This window comes from Cervus canadensis, chromosome 31, assembly GCF_019320065.1.
Source record: "Cervus canadensis isolate Bull #8, Minnesota chromosome 31, ASM1932006v1, whole genome shotgun sequence".
Taxonomy (NCBI): Eukaryota; Metazoa; Chordata; class Mammalia; order Artiodactyla; family Cervidae; genus Cervus; species Cervus canadensis.
The window spans coordinates 6156447-6168577 of record NC_057416.1 but is presented as its reverse complement, the minus strand read 5'-3'; the positions used below and the strand labels follow the sequence as shown (position 1 = coordinate 6168577).

General features: G+C 43.5%; 1 protein-coding gene across 2 annotated transcripts; it reads left to right on the top strand.

The window, feature by feature from the left end:
- The first annotated feature begins 5336 nt into the window (after positions 1-5336).
- Positions 5337-6841, top strand: LOC122432330 (beta-defensin 103A-like). Of its 2 annotated transcripts, none has more exons than XM_043454176.1 (3): positions 5337-5421; positions 5683-5846; positions 6530-6841. In XM_043454176.1, the coding sequence occupies exons 2-3, from the start codon at positions 5789-5791 to the stop codon at positions 6673-6675; spliced, it is 204 nt and encodes a 67-aa protein (XP_043310111.1). In that variant the 5' UTR covers positions 5337-5421; positions 5683-5788; the 3' UTR covers positions 6676-6841. The 2 variants fall into 2 exon arrangements, with proteins under 2 accessions (XP_043310111.1, XP_043310110.1); XM_043454175.1 differs by lacking the exon at positions 5337-5421 and adding an exon at positions 5446-5577.
- Positions 6842-12131: the final 5290 nt, after the last annotated feature.

Here is a 12131-nt window from a genome sequence, read left to right as displayed (position 1 = left end):
ATCAATATTGTCAAAATAGCTATTCTACCCAAAGCAATCTACAGATTCAATGCAATCCCTATCAAGCTACCAATGGTATTTTTCACAAAACTAGACCAAAGAATTTCACAATTTGTATGGAAATACAAAAAACCTCGAATAGCCAAAGTAGTCTTGAGAAAGAAGAATGGAACTGGAGGAATCAACCTGCCTGACTTCAGACTCTACTACAAAGCCACAGTCATCAAGACAGTATGGTACTGGCACAAAGACAGAAATATAGATCAATGGAACAGAATAGAAAGCCCAGAGATAAATCCACGAACCTATGGACACCTTATCTTTGACAAAGGAGGCAAGGATATACAATGGAAAAGACAACCTCTTTAACAAGTGGTGCTGGGAAAACTGGTCAACCACTTGTAAAAGAATGAAACTAGAACACTTTCTAACACCATACACAAAAATAAACTCAAAATGGATTAAAGATCTAAATGTCAGACCAGAAACTATAAAACTCCTAGAGGAGAACATAGGCAAAACACTCTCCGACATAAATCACAGCAAGATCCTCTATGACCCACCTCCCAGAATATTGGAAATAAAAGCAAAAATAAACAAATGGGACCTAATGAAACTTAAAAGCCTTTGCACTACAAAGGAAACTATAAGTAAGGTGAAAAGACAGCCCTCAGATTGGGAGAAAATAATAGCAAATGAAGAAACAGACAAAGGATTAATCTCAAAAATATACAAGCAACTCCTGCAGCTCAATTCCAGAAAAATAAATGACCCAATCAAAAAATGGGCCAAAGAACTAAACAGACATTTCTCCAAAGAAGACATACAGATGGCTAACAAACACATGAAAAGATGCTCAACATCACTCATTATCAGAGAAATGCAAATCAAAACCACAATGAGGTACCATTACACGCCAGTCAGGATGGCTGCTATCCAAAAGTCTACAAGCAATAAATGCTGGAGAGGGTGTGGAGAAAAGGGAACCCTCTTACACTGTTGGTGGGAATGCAAACTAGTACAGCCGCTATGGAAAACAGTGTGGAGATTTCTTAAAAAACTGGAAATAGAACTGCCATATGACCTAGCAATCCCACTTCTGGGCATACACACTGAGAAAACCAGATCTGAAAGAGACACGTGCACCCCAATGTTCATCGCAGCACTGTTTATAATAGCCAGGACATGGAAGCAACCTAGATGCCCATCAGCAGATGAATGGATAAGGAAGCTGTGGTACGTATACACCATGGAATATTACTCAGCCATTTAAAAGAATTCATTTGAACCAGTCCTAATGAGATGGATGAAGCTGGAGCCCCTTATACAGAGTGAAGTAAGCCAGAAAGATAAAGAACATTACAGCATACTAACACATGTATATGGAATTTAGAAAGATGGTAATGATAACCCTATATGCAAAACAGATAAAGAGACACAGAGGTACAGAACAGACTTTTGGACTCTGTGGGAGAAGGCGAGGGTGGGATGTTTCGAGAGACCAGCATCGAAACATGTATATTATCTAGGGTTAAACAGATCAACAGCCCAGGTTGGATGCATGAGACAAGTGCTCGGGCCTGGTGCACTGGGAAGACCCAGAGGAATCGTGTGGAGAGGGAGGTGGGAGTGGGGATCGGGATGGGGAATACGTGTAAATCCATGGCTGATTCATATCAATGTATGACAAAACCCACTGAAATGTTGTGAAGTAATTAGACTCCAACTAATAAAAAAATAAAAATAAAGAAAATTAAAAAAAATAAAGATAATAAGGAAACAATTAAAAAAAATAAAATAAAATAAAAAGCAAAAAAAAAAAAAAGAAAAGTGGAGTGAGTTATTTGACATCCAGGGGATCTTGCTGACCCAGAGATCAAAGCTGCATCTCCTGCATTGGCAGGTGGGCTCTTTAGCACTAAGACCATCTGGGAAGCCCCACAGCAAGTACCCTTCTATGCTTTTAACTTAAGAATATGTTGATTTAATACCTGTAGTAAGAAATACTCTAGCCTATAAAGCCTCACCTGGTTGTGGTCTGTGTAAGAGATGACCTAGTAAGCTTGCTTAGGATGGATCAATCTCTCTGGAAATGGTAGCAAGAAATATGTTGAGAGTGCAAAAGGAGAGAAGACCATTTCTGTTTCCAAAATTCTTTTTGCTTTTTAATTGCAAAAGGTGTGTGGAGGGGGGGGGGTGCTGTATTTATTCTGAAAGGATAAAGAGAAGGATGCAGAGATATGCAAAAAACTGAATAAATAAATGAATAATTTGCTAACAGAATGCAATTTTTAATGATTTTTCTCAAAAAAAAAAAAAACAAAAAGAAAAAAAACCCCACACCTCAGAGCCATAAGGAGAAGTGACAACCAATGTGGAAACCCTGACTTCCTGCAAACCTCTACCTTTACAAAAGGGAGACACTTGGGTCTAGGACCCTGAGTCCACAGATGAGGCACGCTCAACTTACTCCCAGGCCATAACTGAATATCTCTAGTAGGGACTTCCCAGGTGGCGCAGTTGTAAGGAAACACAGGAGACCCAGATCCGATCCCTGGATCAGCAAGATCCCCTGGAGTAGGAAATGGCAACCCACTCCAGTACTCTTGCCTGGAAGATTCCATAAACAGAGGATCCAAGTGGGCTACATTCCACAGGGTTGCAAAGAGTCCAACCAGACAGAGCACAGTACCACCACCAGTCGGAATACAAGTCCTTTCTCTCTACCTGTTGGTCAAACTCTTTCCCAAATCACCTGCCCAATTCAGGTGTGCCATCAGACAGCGCCGGGTCGACCTGGAATCCAGAAAGCTCCTCTTCCATCATGAGACTCCTGTACCTTCTCTTCCTCTTACTGATATGTCTTAACCAGATGACATCAGGTAACCAGTGGCTAAGCTGGCTTCAAACTTGGAGCCTGGAGTAGGGAAAGTCAGGTTGATTGCTCATTCAGTGATATGCTGAAATATATAGCAACTGAATAATATATTTGAAAGAAGCATACATACACAATATGCTCCATTTTTCAAATAAGGAAAGAGAAGCTTAAAGTGAAAAATAGTCTCCCATGACTGCCCTTAACTAGTTGGTAGTAAGTCCATAAATTGTAAAGCTGATTTACAATGTAAAGATAACATGTACAGGAGACTTTACAGGTTCCAGGTCATTTCATGTGACTAACAGTAACACTAATAGCAATAGTAAATTATATATTGACCACTTCCTCTTTACTCAGACACCACAACTTTTAATGTCTTATCCCAAATGTATTCCTCACAGCACTATTTACAGGATAGGTGCTTTTAATCCCGTTTTTCAGCTGGGACTTAGAAATAAGGTAATTTGTTCAAAGTCGTGCAGGTTCTGTGAGAAATACCGTTGGTAGCTTGATAGGGATTGCATTGAATCTATAGATTGCTTTGGGTAGTATAGCCATTTTGACAATATTGATTCTTCCAATCCATGAACACAGTATATTTCTCCATCTGTTTGTGTCCTCTTTGATTTCTTTCATCAGTGTTTTATAGTTTTCTATATACAGGTCCTTTGTTTCTTGAGGTAGATATACTCCTAAGTATTTTATTCTTCTTCTTGCAATGGTGGATGGTATTGTTTCCTTAATTTCTCTTTCTGTTTTGTCATTGTTAGTTTATAGGAATGCAAGGGATTTCTGTGTGTTAATTTTATATCCTGCAACTAAACCACAATGAGGTACCATTACACGCCAGTCACGATGGCTGCTATCCAAAAGTCTACAAGCAATAAATGCTGGAGAGGGTGTGGAGAAAAGGGAACCCTCTTACACTGTTGGTGGGAATGCAAACTAGTACAGCAGCTATGGAGAACAGTGTGGAGATTTCTTAAAAAACTGGAAATAGAACTGCCATATGAACCAGCAATCCCACTCCTGGGCATACACACCGAGGAAACAAGATATGAAAGAGACACGTGCATCCCAATATTCATCACAGCACTGTTTATAATAGCCAGGACATGGAAGCAACCTAGATGCCCATCAGCAGATGAATGCATAAGGAAGCTGTGGTATATATACACAATGGAATATTACTCAGGCATTAAAAAGAATTCTTTTGAATCAGTTCTAGTGAGATTGATGAAACTGGAGCCCATTATACAGAGTGAAGTAAGCCAGAAAATAAAGACCATTACAGTATACTAACACATATATATGGAATTTAGAAAGATGGTAACGATAACCCTATATGCAAAACAGATAGAGACACAGAGGTACAGAACAGACTTTTGGACTCTGTGGGAGAAGGCGAGGGTGGGATGTTTCGAGAGACCAGCATCGAAACATGTATATTATCTAGGGTGAAACAGATCACCAGCCCAGGTTGGATGCATGAGACAAGTGCTCACGGCTGGTGCACTGGGAAGACCCAGAGGGCTCGGGTAGAGAGGGAGGTGGGAGGGGGCATTGGGATGGGGAATACATGTAAATCCATGGCTGATTCATGTCAATGTATGACAAATACCACTACAATATTGTAAAGTAATTAGCCTCCAACTATTAAAAATAAATGTTAAAAAAAAAAATGATGCAGGTTGTGTGCAGGGAGGACTTTAACTGAAGCCCAAGTGGGTTTGATTCCAAAGACCATGTTTTTATTAAGTATTCAACAATCGCCAAAAAACAAATTTACTTACGGAATTATGTGAACAACATATTTATAGATTTGTTTAATATATTTATATATTTGTGGATGTAAACAGCAGGTACTTTAGCTTGAGTGTGATCTCTGAATCACTTGGGACATACTTATCCTACCAGATTGTTTGTTTATCACCTGAAATCCAAGTTAAACTGGGTGTCCTGCATTTTCCCTGCAGCCCTCCTCAAGTGACAGCATGCTCCAGGCTGTGCTGTAGTGACAGTGCCTCCAGATCATAGGATCTAAAAAGAGCCAAAGTTGATTCTTGCTCAAACGACACCAACCCGTGAGGGACCAGGTGATTTGATCAGGCCCCAGCCCTGAGGAGCAGCCACCACCGTGGGCGCTGCTGGTTCTGTTGTCGAGGAAGGCGCTCTCAGGACTCTCATGCTGGCGATTAAGGGCCCCAGCCCTGAAGGGAAACGTCAGGCACCTTCCTGACTCAGGAATTTGGTGGTTTTCAGACTGCAGTAAAGAATAAGCTATGTTTGACCTGAAATGCCACACTCCATCTCAGGCCAAGGACACAGGGCAGAGTCTCTGGAATGCAGCCCAGTTTCCCTCCCCTCCCACACTAGTAAAAGCTGATTCCATTTCAGGCGTATCCATGCAGGCCCAGGGCATGACCCAGCCCCAGTCTACACCTAGATTCTGAATACACCAGCCTTGGACTGGACTGATGGGGCTCAGGCTCTCCCAGGACTTTAGAAAGAAGGCAAAACCTTAGAAGACACAGTGGGCACAGGTGAGCTCCCAGCTAAATGCCCCAGGACTGCATCCAGGAGTGGGCAGGTCTTTCCCGTCTCAGACAGTCAGACCTGAGCCAGCCCCACACTAGCACCCAGAGCTCAGAGGCATCAGAACAGGCCTGTGCTCACATCAGGCTCTGAGTCTCCCAGAGGTTTGTAATTAACTCCTGGGGGGAATGGGCATGGTCTGCTTTGTAAGGGACCTTGGCATGAAGCATCAGGAAATACATCATATTGTCATCACTGCAATATTACAGGAATTGCTGCTGCTGAATGTTTCTCCCTATGGCTGCGGACCTGGAGCCTTTATAAAGTGAGCGAGCACACCATCTTGTCCAGTCTCAGCTGGGAAGCCAGCCAGCCATGAGGGTCTACTACCTTCCCTTTGAGTTCCTCTTCTTGTTCTTGCTGCCTGTTCCAGGTAAGAAGCGCTGGGAAATGACAGGGCTGAATGGACTGAGAATTTGTTAGTCAGAGTCAGCCCTCTCCATTCATTTGGGAATTTTAGATAAGAGAGATTTATTGCTTGGGAATTAGACATTACCGGCTTTTCTTTTTTTTTTTTCTTGACAAAGATCATCAAGAACCTCAAAGTAGGCTCTCCATCCCTTCTGATTCACTCTTAAGAGACTAATTAGCTCACAAACCATCCCTCCATGGGAGGACTGTTATACCTGTTCATGAGACAGGAAGAAAGTGATGGAAATCTTTATTTATTTATTTTATAAATCTTAATACCGACAGGAGAAAAGGAACTTAACCTGAGGACAGAAGCACAGGTTCCCTTTTATTAGCTTAGCAGTCGGAGGTACAGTCTTTCGGCCTCTTAAGGATCAGGGGGACCATCGTGGCCCCTGCCTCCCAGGTGTCAGTTCACAAAGGGGCTGCCACGGTCACGCCACATTCTCAGCTGAGTCGATCCTACAGAATCATTGTTAGCAGCTAGCCCCACCATCTTCTTTACTCGAGATGGTAAAGAAAGAGGAAAAAGGCATACAAGAACAGAAAGTGGCAACAGATAACTTATTAGAGAGATTTCAAAAGCTTTGGACTTGCACCTCGGCCTTCATAAAACCTTCCGTGTACTCCGTTTGTTCACCGCAGGCAATGGCGGAATCATAAGCGGGTTACAAAGGTATTACTGCAGAAGAAGAAGCGGCCAGTGTGCTCTGATTGGCTGCCTTACAAATGAGGAACAGATAGGCCGCTGTTCCCTGAGTGGCCGAAAATGCTGCCGGAAGAAGAAATGAAAAATCCAGAAACAGGAGGAAAAAGTTGCATAGTGTCAAATTCCCTCCTTGAAGACTCCAGAAGCCAAATCAAAGACTTTTACAAAATTTAAAAGCTTGATTATTATCATGATTATTTTTTAACATTCTGTTTATTGTGCTGCTTGTTACCAAATAGGCAACTTAGAAAGTGTTAATGACTCCCCTTTAATTCAAATAAAGTATAATCCCTAGAGGAAGCCATAAGAGGGTCTCAACTGATGTTCCAAAGATTGTCAGATTTTATTCCTCTTTCACAACTTTCACCCCACAGTGACACTGGACCACTTGTTCTTTCTGAAACACTTCCTTTGCCTTCTGTCACCCATCTGAGCTGTGCAGTCTGTCCATCTGTCAGAGCATCTCCCCAGCAAATCCATCTCTGAAACTTTAGGGCATCCCTGAGGGTCTTCCCAAGTCCTTCTGAGCACTTTCCAGCTCAGAGACACGGGAACCTGGCTCCTCCTCGACCTTGCCTTCAGCTTTCCTCTCACTCTTGCCTCTGTTCTGACTGACCTCAGGCCTGGATAAAATCTCTCCTCCAGCTATGTCTCCAAACCCATCTCTCAGGGGCACCTCAAATTCTACCTCCTTCTTAAAAACATATTTGTTTCCCCAACGAATATGATCTTTCCTTTCAAAAGGTTTCTGATCTGAGTGGTCCATCTATGAGTCCTGCATGATTTTTACATTCACTACATTTGCATATTTCCAATCTCCATATTTGGCTGCAGGATTTTGAAGGGCACTTCATCATTTAATCACTCCTGGCCCAATTGTTTTCACACAAAAGCTGCTCAACAAGTGTTTATTGTGACCCCATGGACTGGGGCCCACCAGGCTCCTCTGTCCATAAGATTCTTCAGGCAAAAATACTGGAGTGGGGTGCCATGTTCTCCTTTATGAGAGCTGAAGTACACTCCAAGTCTCTGTAACTATTCAGTGGTCTCTGGAGGTTGATACAAAATGATTCCAGCGAATGTGCTGGCAGGCCCATCACCCCCAACAAGAGCCCCCAGTCAAGGAACTGAGTTCTCAGGAAGAAAGGGCAAACACTCAAAGACAAGAGCTTGGACCCCACAATTCAGCATTAAAAAAAAAGAAACGACGTGATGGGACTGTATGCTGCCCTTCTCCAGTACACAACTAAGGAACCAGGCAAAACCTGGGAAACCACTGATTCAGACTCTGGCACAAGCAATGCAGGACCATAATTGAGGAGAGTAGAAAACAGGTGAGGTGAGGGACTTCCCCACCGGTCTGGGGCTGGGATTCTGTGCTCCCAACACAGGGGGCCTGGGTCCACCCCTGGTCAGGGAACTAGATTCCACATGCTGCAACTAGATTCTGCCTGCCGTGATTAAGGCCCAGGGCACCCAAATTAATGAATTCGCTAATTAAATTTTTTAAATCCTGTGCTCAACCATTTATAAAAAAAAAAAAAGAAACAAGTCAAGGACACTTATGGCATCTCCAGCCTCTACAGATTTCCAGGCCTAAAGCATAGGGAACAAGAATCCAAACAGGCCAACAATTCTCCTGAGTCGAAGAGAGTGGGGTCAAAGTTCAGAGAGTGCAGACATCTTCACTTCTGGACCAAAAACCAGCAACGGGCATCAGGATCAGGGCTGTGTGCCTGTGTGCTAAGTCGCTTCAGTTGTGTCTGACTCTTTGCCACTCTGTGGACTGCGGAGTTGCTGAAAGCATATGGGAAAACACTGTGGTTTTCATTCAATTCTAAAGCTGCTCTAAAACAATGAAATCTATGATACTAGGTGGGAAGTTGGATCCGCCTTACGGGATAAACTGTGATGCTAAGATTCAAGACACTCTCTTAAGGAAAGAGATGATCATTTCAGTAGAGAAGAAAAAAAATCAAGAATCAGATATCAGTTATCTGTAATAAACCCACTTGAGATATCATATATAAAGGCAAATGGGTTAAAAAGGAAAGGATGGAAACAGATCTGCTGCTGCTGTTGTTTAGATGCTCAGTCGTGTCCAACTCTCTTGAGACCCCTATGGAATCATCCAGGCAAGACAGCTGGAGTGGGTTGCCATGCCCTCCTCCAGGGACTCTCCCCACCCAGGGATCAAAACCATGTCTCTGCATCTCCTACATCTCAGGAGATTCTTCACTGTTGAGACAACAGATATGCTATGGAAACATTAATTTAAAGAAAACATAGGAGAGTGTATGGTTAATTAACAGGCTTCCTGGTGGTTCAGATGGTAAAGAATGTGCCTGCCATGTGGGAGACCTGGGTTCAATTCCTGGTTTGGGAAGATGTCCTGGAGGAGGGCATGGCAACCCGCTCCAGTGTTCTTCCCTGGAGAAGCCCCATGGACAGAGGAGCCTGGCAGGCTAAAGTCTATTGGGTCACAAAGGGTCAGACACGACTGAGTGACTATGCATGGAACACAATCAAGTAACTTTTAGAACAAGGACCAGTATAGAGAGGGGTATTTATCCTAATGATAAAATGTGTAATTCTTCAAGAATACATATGATTACTGAATCAGAAATCAGAATGTACTTAGCAAAGGAAGTTTAAACTTCTTAAAGACAACCCATAGGAATAAGCATAGAAACAGACAAATTAGGAATTACAGTTGGAATTTCCCTGGCAATCCAGTAGTTAAGATCCCTAGCTTTCAATGCAGGGCGCACAGGTTCATCCCTGCTTGAGCAAGTAAGATCTCTTATATCATATAGAAAATTCAACGCAAGATAGATTAAAGGTTTACAAAAACTACACAATTCCTAAAAGAAAGCATAGGAGAAAAATTCTTTGGCATGGGTCTCCACAAGGATGGTTTTGAGCTTGACACCAAAAGCACAAGCCACAAAAACAAAGCTAGACGGTAGGATCCGTCAAACTGAAAACTTTTGCTCAGCAAAGGAAACAATGAACAACCTGAAAAGACGGTGTTCTTCTAACGCTCCAGGGATCTCTGAGGCTGGAGGAGATGGCAGCAGTGCTGCGGGCAAGAGTGTGGGGTGAGAGACGATGGTCACATCCCAGGTCATCTCCGAGTCCCTGGGATGGCAACCAGGTGTGGGTACGTGACTTCACATAGGCAGGAATTCAAGAGCGAGTCACGGTGAAGTGAAAGAAGGTCAATCCAGGGAGGAAACACGCTACACAGAGAGCGTTGGCCATCCTAGAAGGCAAGCGCAGCAGCAGGGTATGGGGCAGTCAGTGTTTATAGGGGTGGGTCATTTCATAGGCTGATGAGTGGTAGGAGTATGCCAGCTATTTTCAGGAAAGGGTGGGGATTTCCAGGAACTGGGTCAGCACCCACTTTTTGACCTTTATGGTCAGCCTTGGAACTGTCATGGTGCCTCTGGATGTGTCACCTAGCTGCTGTGTTACAAAGGGATTTAAAAATATATATTTACATCAGGTCTTAGTTGCAGTATGCAGGATGTTCATCTCAGCACACTGCCTTACTTGCCCCACAGCATGTGGAGAAGGATATGGCAACCCATCTACTATTCTTGCCTGGAAAATTCCATGGATGGAGGAGCCTGGTAGGCCAGGGTCCATGGGGTCACAAAGATTCTGAAACGGCTGAGCGACCTCTTTTTCTTTCTTTCACGTGGTATCCTAGTTCCCAGGTCAGGGACTGAACCCACATCCCCTGCGTTGCAAGGCAGATTCTTAACAAGAGGCCCACCAGGGAAGTCCCTCTCATTCTTTTAAAGGTTGTACCCTCCCACGTCCGGTCTCATCAGCACCGGATAGCTGGCCTTTGACAGCGCCATGGGAGCTCTCGCCTTACAGGAGAATGCCCTGGTGAGGTTCTCAGGACCCTGTGCTGACTGCAGGCGACAGGCAGGACCCTGTGAAGAGAGGCTGATTTTGCTCCGAGTTAGACCACTGCCACTTAGCATGCTGAGGCCTTGGACACTTTTTTGTTGGATTTGGAGCCAATGTTAATTGACTTTTTAAGTCAGTTTTGCCTGTGGCCTCACACATGGCTTTCTAGTCCTCAGGACCATCTTGTGTAAAACTTGGGTCATACCTACCTGGCGAGGTTGTTTAGGGGAACTCAAAGAGATAACTTGAATACAAGTGGCCCGCTACTGAGAAAGACTCATTGCAAAATATAAGTGTGGGACAAGTTCAAAGAAAAAACTACTAAAAGTGTCAGTGGTGGAGCACATCATTGGACCCAGCCCTAGACCCTTCTGAGGACAGGTCCTCGGGTGACCAGCAAAAGCCATGGAGCCCACCCCGTCCACAGGAGAAGGGAACTGGGAACAATAGCCTCTGCCCGTTAACACCCAGGGCTCTGTGCTGAGAACACCTGAGTTTGTGGAGTCGTAGATGTGAAGGGCTTTGCTCTTCAAAACCTTATCTGTAGGACTGGAACACCCCTTCTTGCCTGAGGAAGTGATGCACTCTCCCGGGAAGACACTGCCTCAATTTTTGACTCACAGGTTAAGGATTGGGGACACAGCATTTATCTTCCCTTTAAAGAATGAAACCCTGAGTTACCTCTCAGCCCATGATCCACCATGGCCTTCTTTGGCTTTGAACCTGTGAAAACTAATAATCCATTTAAACTTTACCTAAAAGTAATGCTTTCCTCTATCTTATATTAACTCATCTCTGGTTTCTGGGGAGCCACCCCATGGTTTCTTGGGTGTGTGACCTCCTTGCTGAAGCAACAGGACCCTTCCCTGGTGGACAGAGATGCCCCTGGGCTTTATCTCCAGATTAACAGCTCTGCAAAGCAGTCGTCTTTAGATCTTGCCTAGGAAAAATAAGCCACTGCAATTGGAGAATTCCTACAAGGGCCATGTCCCACTAGTGAGGAACTGTGGCAAGAAACTCTCTTGAAACTCACCATGGCACCCTGCAAGCCTTTTGGAAACTTCATTCTATGAAAACTCATGCCCGGTCTTACACATAAAACTGCATCATCTTGCTTAAACTGCATCTTCCTAAAAAGAAAAAAAAAAATTCTGCAGCTTCCTTAAAAGAAAAAAAATATCTGCTGTGCTGCAAACCATAGATCATTAAAACACACAAATTTTTATTTTGTTTATTTACTTAGGCTACACCAGATCATGGTTGTGGCATGTGGGTTCTAGTTCCCTGACCTGCTATGCTTCGGAGTACAGTCTTACCCACTGGACCATCAAAGAAGTCCCGGAAAACAGCATTTTAAAAAATTACATTTAAAAAACACTTTGAATTGGAGTATAGTTGACTAATGATGTTGTGATGGTTTCAGATGGACAGCAAAGAGACACAGCCATGCATATACATGTATCCATTCTCCCCCAAACTCCCTTCCCATCCAAGCTGTCACATAACATTAAGCAGAATTCCCTGAAAAACAGCATTTTCAATGAAGAGCCACTGCAGACAACGATTTAGTCTCACGTCTTTCTCCAGTGTAGTATTAGAGCATGCATGTAAATT